The sequence below is a fragment of the Hyaena hyaena genome, unplaced genomic scaffold (genome assembly GCF_003009895.1).
Source record: "Hyaena hyaena isolate Hyena2069 unplaced genomic scaffold, ASM300989v1 scaffold_16, whole genome shotgun sequence".
Taxonomy (NCBI): Eukaryota; Metazoa; Chordata; class Mammalia; order Carnivora; family Hyaenidae; genus Hyaena; species Hyaena hyaena.
Window position 1 is genome coordinate 352,731 of NW_024080650.1, and position 13,252 is coordinate 365,982.

The window sequence follows — 13,252 nt, forward strand, 5'->3', positions numbered from 1 at the left end:
TACCAGTAGGAATGTGCCATGGCCCTCTGATGAGGTTTGAGATGTACTGTACATGGCAAACACAAGGGGAGCAAGCTTTTCACAGGACTGCTGCCTGGCTCTTACCCCACAGATGCAGCCTGGCAAGGGAGTTTATTTTAAAGTTCTTTGGGTGATTCTAAAGTGCAGTCAAGGTTGATAATCACACTTTAAAAAGTAGGTTCTTATTAAGTATTATTTGTTTTGATATAAAGATTCAAGTAAGTAGTTGGATTTGGAGGGAAATGTGTATATCACACTCCCAAAAGATCATTGGTCCTGTGTATACATTTTATTGCTAGGAAAATTTTACCCAAAATACTCCTTTGGTGACTATTTTGGACATAGTGAACGATAATATCGGACCTTATCTAACACAGCTGTCTGTTTCCTAGGCCAGCATGGATTCCTGGTTCATTCTGGTTCTGCTTGGCAGTAGTCTGATATGTGTAGGTGCCAACAATTCAACCACAGGTAAATTGTCATTTAATAAGGCTGGTATTCAGAATAGAATATTGCTGTCACATTCAATGACCTAAAATTGGTAACCTAGGTGTTGTTAAAGAAGAAAAAATAATAAAGTTTTACTTAAAAGTGATGGTATAAAATAAGTATCTTTGGAAATCTCTGAGTCATAGTGAATGCTCGACATTGCTGTATATACAGTGGACTACTTTAAATAAGTAGATGATATGTTCATTCCTTAAAAGTTGAAAAAAATTGTTGCTACTTAAGATTTCTATATTTTGATTCTGATTCTTCTTCCCTTAAACAATAATCCTTTGGAGGTGGTGGAAGGAGCCCAGCATTAGATGTGTGTGTGTGTGTGTGTGTGAGAGAGAGAGAGAGAGAGACAGAGACAGAGAGACAGAGAGAGAGAGAGAGAGAGAAAGGGAGGGAGAGAGGGAGGGAGAGAGGGATCTATCTTTGGCCTCCCTATGTTTAAGAGTTTATTAAGGCTTGCTGCTTTGTGCCTTATAACTTCGAGCTACCACATTCTTCACGTGGTGTTTTCTTTCTTTTCTGTGTGTGTGTGTGTGTGTGTGTGTGTGTGTGTGTGTGTGTGTGTTTACAGTTTCACCTTCAGTAGACATTACAAGATCTACGAAAACAGCAGCAACAGTATCAGTTAAAGAAGAGACCAAAACTTCAAGTCCTACTTCTTCTTCAGTAACTTCTCTGTCTGTGGCACCAACATTCAGCCCAAATCTAACACTGGGACCCACCTATGTGACCACTGTCAATTCTTCAGACTCTGACAATGGGACCACAAGAACAGCAAGCACGGACTCTGTAGTCACTACAGTTTCACCGAATGGAACATGGTTTCCGGATCACCAGCTCACAGATGCCAGCACAGAGCCTTGGGAGGGGAACTCCAGCACCGTGGCAACCACCCCAGAAACTTTCTCTTCTTCAGGTACTGGAGAGGGTTTCTACTTGGGTTTTCTTTTTCTTTGAGGTTACTCACCATTTTATTATTTTTCTTTTCTAGCTATAAGATTTCTTGAAATAATAAAATTTGCAAACTAATGTTAGCAGACACAGAGAATTCTTAGGGATACCTGGCTAACACAGAGTTAAGAGGAAAGAAGAAATATTCTGGAGTAAGTCCTGCTTTGCCTGGCATTCCAGTTAGACCGGGGAGGCTTAAGTGTCAAAGGTAGAGGGAAAAGTGTGAAAATACAAGAGAAAGGGGAGCTAACTGCTAATGCAAGACGCTAGAGATGAAAGGGTGCAGAAGCTGAGTGACAGGATTAGCCTTGAACAGAAGGAACCTGTGGAGACCACAGGAAGGAGAATGGGTCTGGCTGTCCATAACAGATACGGAGTTAGGAGCACACAGGCCAGGGGCGGATTTAGAGGAGCTCCGGGAAACAGTGAAGTTGCAGTGCCAGTTTGCTCAGCCCTCAGCCCTGCCCACTTCTTTCCTTCAGCCTATCACTAGTTGAGTTGCAAGTGGCACCGAGGATAGAATCAGCCCTAAGTCAGAAACCAGGTGGGATGGGGCAAGTTTCTGACCCCTCTGAGCCTCAGTCAGGGTCCTGGTCTGTAAAAGAGAAGGGGTCCCTTCAGAGACCTTCTGTGAGGACTAAGGGAAATTGTCCCCCGGCAGCTGTATAACTGTCATTCTCTCCTAGCAAAAATCACTGTTCCCTCTTTTTTTTTTTTTTAACGTTTATGTATCTTTGATCTTTTACATTTTTCTTTCCCATTGACCTTTGCTTTGCATCTCTGTTCTTTTCCTTTTTAAAATAAGCTTTGTATTTTTTGGAAGTATTAAAGTTTTTGCCACTGATGTTGCACATGTTTTGTTCAGCGCATTTCTAGGTATTTCAGAGGGGTTCTCTGTTACTTTGGTGTTTTGCTTTGTTGTTAATATAAATGGAGTATATTCTTCAACTGTCCTCTAACTGGCTGAAGGCTACTGCCACTGTCTGTTGTTTTTTAAAGATATAATTGATATATATCATTATTTTAGTTCTTAGTAAACTACATAAAGCTGTTGATTGGGTAGGTATATTTTATCCTGATCATCTTAATAAATTTCCTCAATGTTTGGGGTGCCTCAATGGCTCGGTCAGTCAAGTGCCCAACTCTTGATTTCGGCTCAGGTCATGATCTCACAGTTCATGAGTTTGAGCCCCACATTGGGCTCACTGACAGTGTGGAACCTGTTTGGGATTCTCTCTCTCTCTCTCTCTCTCTCTCTCTCTCTCTCTCTCCCCCCCTCCCCCCTCCCTCTCCCTCTCCCTCCCCCTCCCCCCCTCCTTCTTTCTCTTACTCTTTCAATATAAACAAATAAACTTAAAAATCTAAATTTCCTTAGTATTTGACATAATTTTCTTCAATTATCATAAATCTTCAAATCAGTGTCCTTTTCTCTTTAAATGATTTGGAGAGTACCTTCAAAACAAAGTTAGGAGGGGCGCCTGGGTGGCTTAGTCGGTTAAGCTTCCGACTTTCACTTAGGTCATGATCTCGCGGTTCGTGGGTTCGAGCCCCGCGTCGTGCTCTGTGCTGACTGCCAGCTCAGAGCCTGGAGCCTCTTTCAGTCTGTGACTCCCTCTCTCTCTGACCCTCCCCTGCTCACGCTGTCTCTCTCTCTCTCTCTCTCCTAGAAATAAATAAAACACTAAAAAAAAAAATTAAAAAAAAAATAAAAAAACAAAGTTAGGAAACGATGATAAGAGCAGACAGCCCTGTCTTGTACCTGACTCTCAGGAGGATGCCGTTAGTGGTTTTCCGTTAAATATGGCGTTGACTCCTGGGTTGAGATAAACATATTTATCATGTTCAGGATTTATTAATTTATTCCTGTTTAAAAAGCATATATGTCAGATTTTGCCAGTTGCCTGTTCAGCATCAATGAGCAAGATCTTTCTGATTTTTTTTTCTTTTTTATAATATGCTATGGTGAATCATTTTAATAGAGTTCCTAACTTTATTCACATTTCTGCAAAAACTACCATACTTGGTCATGTTGTATTTTTCTTGAATGAACTATAGCAATTTGTTTGGTATTACTTTATTTGGGATTTTTCCATTGATATTTGTAAGTTATTTCTAAATTAAATTGGTTTATGTATTTCCTTTATATGTGTGCTATTTTTTTATTTTAATTGTATATGTGCTACTTTTGAAAACTTTTAGTTGTCAGTGTTTTGTTTTGCTTCACAAAAATAATTGAACTTAACCTAGAAAACTGTGCACCTCATTCATGTTTTTAAAATTACTTGAATGGATTTGAGGAAAAGTCATCTCTTAAGATTAATTTCCTACATAGCTGTTAATATTTGTTGTCTTATGTATATTTATGTCCATTTTCATGCTTAAGTTGACTATTTATCTGGTTTCACAGTTTTGTTGCTTTTTTTCTTCCAAAGAGTCTGCTGTTGTATATTTACCCTGTTGTTTTTCTGTTTTTATTTCATTACTTTCTTTTTTATTCTTACTCTTTCTTTTTGCTTTTTTTCTTTTGTGCTCTTTCTTTCTTCCTGAATTGAATGTTTACCTTGTTTATTTTCAGTCTTCCTAGTTAATTGATAGATTTAATGCTATGAATTTTTATAAGCACAGCTTCAGCCATACCCCATAAGTGTTCCTGTGGATGGTTATATTAGGTTATGGGGCAGTCTAAACTATTCTGATAAAGACCCAAATTCAGTGATTTAAGTGGACAAAAGCATCTTTCTCTCCCTTCTCACATTCCAGGGGTAGACAGAGGGCTTTGCCTCATTGGGGTGCAAGTTCTTTTTCTTTCTTATGGCTGTGCCATCCAAACAATATTGCCCTCGTCTGTGTGGTCAGAGATAGCCCTCATCATTGGGTTCTGGTTCTGGTTCCAGCCCCTGAGAAGGGGGAACAGAGGAAATGGGGACACTTTCTTTCCAAAGGCTGTGACCCAGTAGTTACCCTCCTCACTTTTGCTTACATCCCATTGCCTGGAATTCTTCATATACTACACTTTGCACAAAGGAGTCTTAGAAATGCAGTCTGTAACCAGACAGCTTTGTGCTCAGCTCAAAATGCAGGGGCTCTCTATGAAAAGCAAAAGACACTACTGCTGGGGGGGCATTGGTGGCTTCTGCCACAAGAGTGGTTTTATTTTATTTTTTTAGGTATTTTGCAATTTGGCTATGCTTTTAATGTTCAAGTGTTTTCTTTGTTACTTTGTGCTTTTATTGCATCATAATAAAAGAATATCATCTGTGATATTTCTACTACGGGGAATAATTTGTAAGGACTTGTGGGTATTCCACCAGCCTTTGAAAAAGTTTTCTGTTAGTATATAGAATTTGGTCTACACTGGTTAGATTTTATTCTGTGTTACCATTTGAGTCCTTTATATCCTTAACTTAATTTTGCCCTAATGGATGGCCTAAAAGACATAAAGACCTCTAACACAATTATGTTTGTATTTCTCTTTGCCTTCTTGTACTTTTTATGGATATTGATGTTGGGTTGTTTTTGTGCTCTGAGAGAAGGACAGACCACTGATTAAAGTTTAGTGGGTCTGGGCAGTCTTGTTTCCCATTTGTTGGAGGGCACCTCATTCTAGCTCCAACATAAATAAAGAGCTGATTTTGTCTTAACTTAGATTGAATAGTAATGTTTTTCTTTAATTTGAGTAAATGTTTCTATTTTTCACTTACTATGCAGGTAATTCTGACTCAAAGGACAGAAGAGGTGAGCCAGTCACCCATGTCTGTTGTCCCTTTTAATAGTGTACAGTATTCATCATGTTTCCTCTGCTCACAGTCTTGGTAACCTTATGCATCTGTACGGTTGTGTGTTTCCTTTCTCTTAAATTGTTTCCATATTAACCTCGCTCAGAAGAGTAACAGAAGCAAGTATGCATTATATTTTCAAATATAGATTATGGATTCGAATGGTTACGATATCTTTTAATTCTTTTAACAAGTAGTAAAACAGCTGTATCTTATTTTATCATGTCACCTTGCTAATATCACCTTTTGGTGATACTAAACTATACTTTCTACACCATAGTTAATTCCTAATGTCTATTCCATAATTGCCTGTAAACATCTAGTTTTTTGTGTTGTTTTCCCGAAGTGTTGGCCCTTTGTCATTTTATATAGATTTATGGGTTTCCACTCCTCTAATGTGACATCCCTGTGGCTGGAGATGCTGTGTCAGTGGTCTGAGCAGGCTTGCCAGACCCCTGGTCACCAGAGAACAGATAATGGGAGTGCTCATGTGTGGTGGCACATTTTGCTTAGGACAAGAGTAAGGCTATCGTCAGAGGGTATAAGAGAACGATCGATCATCCAAAACTCTAAGATGATCACCTCATTTGAGTTTGGAAATGTTAATCTGTGAACCAATTTTTCTCATATGACACCTACTTTATTAAATGAGACTTTTTGAGGCTTTTTTTTTCTTATTCCATTATTAAACCATGCACAATGTTTTCTGCATAATTAAGTGATGGAACATTTGAAGGCTTATGAATTCCCACTAAGTAGAGAGGATTTGAATCAGAAAAGTAGATAGACTAACCCTTTATGTGTTGTCCGTCAGCCACTGTATTTGGTGAGGATTAGTGAGGTGTTAAACTGTGCACATGTTTCTTATATGATTATCCAGCTCTCACTTTCTTAAACTCAGGAACTGGATTCTATTTAGTGTCTTTGCTATTCACATTTGCTTGCTAGATTTTCACTATCAGATGTAGAACTTAATAGATTTATGTTGCAATAGATAATTATATTTGCTCCCTAAAACTCCTCTTTTAGCCAATCTTAAAGTCAAAAGTCAAAGTGGTGTAGGCTTTAAGATAAAACATTTGGCTCTCTGCTTTCTTCCTCTATATAGTGTGTATTTTCTTAATATTCACCCTTTCCTTGCCCCAGTTTTATCCCTGTTTTACCTAGGAAACAAATATGGGTTTAGTAGTCTTAATATTATCATTAAAAATAATTAAAATTACCTTAATAATCTAGGTTATTGCTAATTGTGACATTATTTGTATGTATTAGCCCATATCCTTTTTAAGTTAATAAAATAATTTTATATAATTGCTTTTGACCAAACAGGAAAATGAAGAGACATAACATATTCTCAGCAATATCTAAGGCCCTTTTACCAGAATAGATCCTTAGAAGTATTTTTACAAATTTTGATATCACATCCTAATTTTAAAGCCAAGTGCTTTCTGGGGCGCCGGGGTGGCTTAGTTGGTTAAGCGTCCGACTTTTGCTTAGGTCATGATCTCGCGGTTCGTGGGTTCGAGCCCTGCGTCGTGCTCTGTGCTGACTGCCAGCTCAGAGCCTGGAGCCTGTTTCAGTCTGACTCACTCTCTCTCTGACCCACCCCTGCTCACGCTCTCTCTCTCTCTCTCTCTCGTAGAAATAAATAAAACATTTTAAAAAATAAATAAATAAATAAAGCCAAGTGCTTTCTGAGAAATGAGGCAAGTTTTTAATAAATATTTGTATCATAATGGATTTGCTAAGCGAAGTATGTCTTATGGAGATGAATTAAATTACAAGTTTTCTGCACTGGTCTCTGGGATGCTTTTGAACAGCAGTGGCTGGTGTTTTAATTGTCAAAACAGAAAGGAATAAAAAGAGAGGAAGGGAGGCAGGCAGCTTTGCTTCCTTTCTTCTGAAGTCTAAGAAACTGGTTGTTTTCTCATGTGTATTTTTTTTTTTTTGATGTATCCCTCATTATATGGTAGAGCTAGCTTTTTTTCTGATTATGGTAAAATATACATCCTATCAAATTCCCATTCTAACTGTATTGTTCAGTGGAATTAAGACAGTGCTGTGCTACCATCATCATCCATCTCCAGAACGTTTCAATCCTCCCAAACTGAAACATCCAAACTAAACAGTAACTCCCCATTTCTCCCTTCCCCCAGCCCCTGGTAACCACTGCTGTACTTTCCATCTCTATAAATTTGTCTGTTGTAGGTACCTAATTTAAGTGGAACCACAACAATATTTTTCCTTTCGTAACCAGCTTTTCCTTTAAAGCATTCGTACTGGTGTCACTTTGGGTGGTTTGTGTAATATATAGTAATGCATTAAGTGCAGTTCAGGTGTTGTCTTTTAAGTACCCCTTCACCATGAAGTCCCTGGCCATGAGTACACTCTCCAGCTGTTATTTAGTCTTCACTAATTTTACATTAGCTTTGCTCTAGGGAGAACCGGCTCTGAGACCGATTTGCATGCAGCAAGGTTCCCGGAGAGCACTTTCTCTCTGCAGCACCTGTGAAGCAGTGAAGGCAGTAGTGTTGAGAGACAGGACAGGAGGTGCCATAAGAGCAAAGGCAGCAGAGGCCTCAGTCAATCCTGCAGGAAGCTTGGGAGCTGGAATGGGGTTGTAAGGGCGTTTCCCTGGGCCAGGCTACTCTTTCAGGCCAAGGGCAGTTCCTGTGAAAGGCCTTGACTGAGAATTGTTAGCCACTACCCCTCCCAGCAGCTAGAGGAGTGGGTTCTTTGGTCTTAACGGGGAATCTGTAACATCTACTACTGTTCTCACGAAGTTTGAGCAAGGTGGTAATACATACTCACTTTCATCTATTTAGAGATTTTCTTGTGTGAGAAAACTCTATTGAATGATCTTGATATATAAAGACTGGGGAATGAGTGGCATAGTGGAATATTCAGAGAAGCAGTATATGCAGTGCTTAAAAGCCTGGGCTCCAGAGCTAGACCATCTGAGTTTGTTTGTTGACTCTAACCACTTTCCAGAAGGGTGGGATGGTTGTCTAACTTTCCCTGACTCTGTTTGCCATTTGCAAAACCAGATAGGAACACAGTTTCTTTCATAGGGTTGTTTTGCAGAATGAAGTAACATATAAACTGCTTGATATAGTGCTGGGTCAGCACATCGCAGTTGCTCAGGAAGCGCTGGCTATCACATTGCTACTCCCACTGTTTGGTTACTGTTACAACTGATAGGAGACTGAGGAGGTCGGAATCTCAGTTGGTCCATCAGGGCTCATGGAAACGGGGGCAATCCTAGGCCTCCTGGAGGCTAGTGTGTGAGGCAACTCCCAAGGCAAGGTCATCTTTCACCAGTACTCCTACAACGGTAGACATTTAGCTGTTCCTCTGCCCTGTACTTTTAAACAAAGTTCTGCATAAACCCATCTCCTCCTACCTGTTATTTTAATAGTTGTTTTTAAATAATAGGATTTTCACATAAAGACCTTATCACTGATAATTGTTAAATAGCAAGAACACAAGGTAAAGCTATTGTAACCATACTTTAGATTATTTTAGGTATAATAGTTTATATAACTGGTTTTTTTAATATATGGAAATAGTATCCTCTAAACATTTGTGAAGGAGTCCTTGAACTACAGAGTTCTAGAACCAGACATAGTAAGGATTCTGCTGAACCGCAGAGGCTCCTTCAAGTTTCTCAGCTCTCAGCAGATCACCTGCTCCGCCTGGCTTTCTCCTTTTAATACTAAAGCTGGAATCTAGAAAGGGGTTCACATTCTTGTTTAAAGAAGTATTTTTTGATTATCATAGCAAATAATCATATATTCATTCAGTGCCTGTTAGATGTGAGGATTCCAGAAAGGAAAAAAATATTTTCCCTGTCTTGTGGAAGAAACCCATGAGCACCAAGTATTAAAGTCCACTCGGCTCCATGCTGTTTGGATATACCATACAAAGTGCTGCATGGGAGCTTAAAAGATTTGTGCCTGGAGAGTGGGAAGGAGGCGTAGGGTGAGCTTTAGGCAGTTTAAATTAATATGGTGACTGCAAAAAGTGAAAACGCACCAGACAGGGTGAAAGCAAAGACACGTGAAAGAGTAAGTCAGGTATTTGAGGAACTGTGCACAGTTGATGTGCGTGAGATGGGGAGTGGCCAGATCTAGCCTCAGCACAATGGACCTGGTGGTACAGTGGGCCCAGGGGTCAGGGTGTCTCTTGGTGATGGGAAGGAAGGAAATGACATAGTCAGATGTTTGTTTTAGAAAGATAACGCCAGAGGCCTTAGGGAGGATAGGTGGGCAATGGAAATTAGTTTCGTAGTGATAATTTGGCCCTAGGCAAGATTGGACTCAGCCTAGTAGTTTGGGCTCTTGAAGCAACCTAATGATTTTTGCTGTGCTTAGAGCAAATAGGAAGGACTTAAACAACATTATAACTCTGCTTTTGAGAACTAATACTTCTGTCAAAAAGTGGAGAGATGACAGGAAACTAACAATAGAACTCCCCTATGACCCAGCAGTAGCACTGCCAGGAATTTACCCAAGGGATACAGAAATGCTGATGCATAGGAGCACATGTACCCCAATGTTCATAGCAGCACTCTCCACAATAGCTAAAACATGGAAAGAGCCTAAGTGTCCATCAATGGACAAATGGATCAAGAAGATGTGGTTTATTTATACCATGGAATACTACATGGCAATGAGAAACAATGAAATCTGGCCATGTGTAGCAACATGGATGGACCTTGAGGGTGTTATGCTGAGCGAAATAAGTCAGGCAGAGAAGGACAAATATCATATGTTTGCACGTATAGGAGGATTAGGAGGAACTTAACTGAGGAACAAGGGGGAGAAGAAGGGGGGAAATGGTGGGGGAAAGGGAGAGAGGCAAACCATGAGAGACTCTTGAATGCTGACAAAAACTGAGGACTGATGGATGTGGGGGGGAGGGGGGATGGGCATGGAGGAGGGCACTCATGGGGATGAGCACTGGGTGTTATGTGGAAACTAATTTGACAATAAACTATTTGTAAGAAAAAAAAAAAAACATGGAGAGATGAGACAAAATGGACCTTAGGGATTGAGCTAGAGGAGTATGACTTTTACTTCAGTGATTATTTTTGTAGTTGGCCAAGGTGTGTCTGAGTCTTTAAGTGACTCACCTGTCTACATGTGAGCCCTTAGAGTAACATGACCCTTTGTTTTCTTGGAAAAGGGAGATAGCAAATAGACATCTATTGTCCCAGAACATCATTTTAGTATTCTTGAAACGCTGTCCCCATAGTCTGAGTCTAAAAAGTAAAGTTTTGCTAGAATGGATAGTGGATAGGAGGTGGGGGAGGACAAGGAATAGACCAGCGTGCTTGCCTTGCCTACACCAGCCTGTATCCTGCAAGGCTACCTTTCCGGAAGACCTAGACCAGAACAGGCCTGAGCATGATATGACAAGTCTATCCAGTTATGGAGGAACCCTAGGAGAGGGACTTGGTCCTGAGCCTATCTCCAAGTCTGAGATTTGATACAGAGAGCTGTAAGTTCTCTCTTCTTTTATTAATAGATCTGAGTCTCCTTCCCTCGTGGCAGCATGGAGATGTCTTTCCTATCTGTATTGTAGTTGGCCCCAGTTGCAGCTGTGCAGTACAGGCAAGTTAATCTCTGTGCTCTTTAACCGTATCAAAAACATGAATATAGGGGCTCCAGGGTGGTTTAGTGGGTTAAATGTCCCAAACTCTTGATTTCGGCTCAGGTCATGATCTCACAATCATGAGATTGAGCCCTGCATTGGCTCCTCTCTGGGCGTGCGGCTCAGGTCATGATCTCAACAATCATGAGATTGAGCCCTGCATTGGCTCCTCTCTGGGCGTGGAGCCTGCTTAAGATTCTCTCTTCCTCTGCCCCTCCCCCATGCATGTCCATGTGTGTCTGCATTCTCTCTCTCTCTCTCTCTCTCTCTCTCTCAAAAAAAAAAAAAAAAAAAACCAAAAACATGGATATAACTCAGATGTCAAAAGGTAAAGTCGTGTTTCTGTGATAGGACCATTTTGGTCTAAAAGCTTGGAATAGTTAGTGGTGCTGGTCCTGTAGTTTATGCAGAGCCTAGAGAATAGTGTCACTTCATGGTTCTGCTTTACACTTGGAGCTGTGTACTGTGGGCAAGTTAATGTCTGTGCTCAGTCTCCTCACCCAATAAAACAGGGTTAATCATGGTATCTGTTAGGGTTCTTAGGATAACTGAGCAGTATCATCTATGTGTGGTGCTTTGCTCTGTGCCTGCTGCAGAAGTGCTAAATATTCACTGTAATAATTTTTTTACTAATTTCCAAGTTATCTAGCTAGCTGAGTCTCTTGTCATATTGCTTGCAGTTGTTGCATTGCCCATAAACAATACTGCATTGCTTTTGCCTTCCTGATACTCATTCCATCCATTCATTCGTTCAGGACTTGTTCTGACCACCCCATCTTACATCACAGAACGCTTCCCCCCATTTCCTCTTTTACCCTCCTTATTTTTCTTCGTAGCACTCATCACTACATGTATTATATATTTCTTTACTTACCTGTTCTTTCTTCTCTACTAGATGTAAGCTTCATAAGGGTAAGAAATTTTTATTTATTCATTACTCTACCCTCAAGACCTGCCTGGCACAACAGGTCACTCAAATATTTGTTGAATGAAAGAATAAATACTGAGGGCAGGGATATCTGAGTCTGATCTTGAATCTATGCCTTCAAGAAATTTGTAATTTAATGGACATATAGTCAGTGGCTTTAATTCAGTGTGATCAGTGTTGTAGCAGAGTGGGTCCATAGTGTCATGGAAGTATAAGAGATGAGCAGTTACTCACAAAAGGTGATATTTCATCTGGAACTGTATAAGAGGAGAGGTGAGAATAACATTCTAGATCAGGGTTTGGCAGACTTTTTATATCCAAGACCAGATAATATATAATTTCAGTTTTGCAATCATACGGTCTCTGCCACATCTATTCAGCCCTACCTTAGGAGTGCAAAAGCAGTCTTAGACAGTATGTAAATGAATAAATACAGCTGTGCTGCAATCAAATTTTATGTATACAAGCTGGCAGTGGGCTACATTTGGGCTGTAGTTTCCCTGTTTTAGGCATAGGGACCTGCCTGAGTCCAAAATCTGCTAGTATGTGAACTTTTGGATGCCAAGGCCCAATCTTTTCCCTTGATATCAGGCACTTTGCAAATGTTGCTTCTTTTAAATCATCCATTAACTGTAAGAGGTGGAGAGTGATAATATGCTTGTATTTCACAATGCATCGCACAAAGTTTCCAAGAGATTGTCACACCACTCCTAAGTAGGATAGTAGGTGTTTGAACTCTCAGGTTTGTCTGACCCTAAAGCCCCATGCTCCAGAAATGCCTTTCTTTTGACCTCATGCTGAAATGAAAATTTGGCTAGATGAAACACTCCATTTTCAAAGTTCTTCCTAAGGCCTTCGTAGACAGGGCACCATTGACTTTGGCGATGGTATTTTAGATGTGGAGTCATACATAAATCTGATTCTTGTTTCTCTATAGGGAACCTTTTTTCTTCTGTTTTAAGTTTTTAAGGGTGGCTTCTGGTTAATTGGTTGATTTCAATCCAAACTTTTAAAAGCTTCGTCAGGATGTAGTTAGGCAGAGCTCCTTTTTCTTTTTCAGTATTGCCACTCAACCTTGATGATCCCTTTTGGCCTGGTAACTGAGAAAACTTTCTTATATAATTTCTTTCCCTTCTACCTTACTGTTTTCTTTTTTGGGAACTCCTAGATCTTTCCAGTTTGTCTCTTTGCTGTCACAGTTTCCATCTCACTCTTAACTGCTCTGTGTTTTGGGAGCTTCCATGATTTGGTTTTTCACATTACTAATTGGTTTTTCAGTTTTGTCTTTTCTCCTGTTCAGCCTTTCTTTTGAGGTTGTTTCTCCCCCAGTCATGTTTTAGTTTCTAAGAACTTTCTTCATTTTCAAATTGCTCCTCCTCCCCGCCCCCCATTTCTTTTGTTGTGGTAAAATATACATAAC

The 13,252-nt window shown here is 40.0% G+C and overlaps 1 protein-coding gene across 3 annotated transcripts in view; it reads left to right on the plus strand.

Moving 5' to 3' along the window:
* Positions 1 to 13,252, plus strand: part of PTPRA (protein tyrosine phosphatase receptor type A) — a 162,829-nt gene that overhangs the window by 94,425 nt on the left and 55,152 nt on the right. For 2 of the 3 annotated variants that reach the window (XM_039223910.1, XM_039223918.1), the window contains exons 3-5: positions 414 to 492; positions 1,094 to 1,438; positions 5,182 to 5,208. In XM_039223910.1, coding sequence (XP_039079841.1) covers positions 414 to 492; positions 1,094 to 1,438; positions 5,182 to 5,208 — 451 coding nt within the window. The remainder of the gene's footprint in view (positions 1 to 413; positions 493 to 1,093; positions 1,439 to 5,181; positions 5,209 to 13,252) is intronic. The other variant, XM_039223922.1, reaches the window with a different exon arrangement.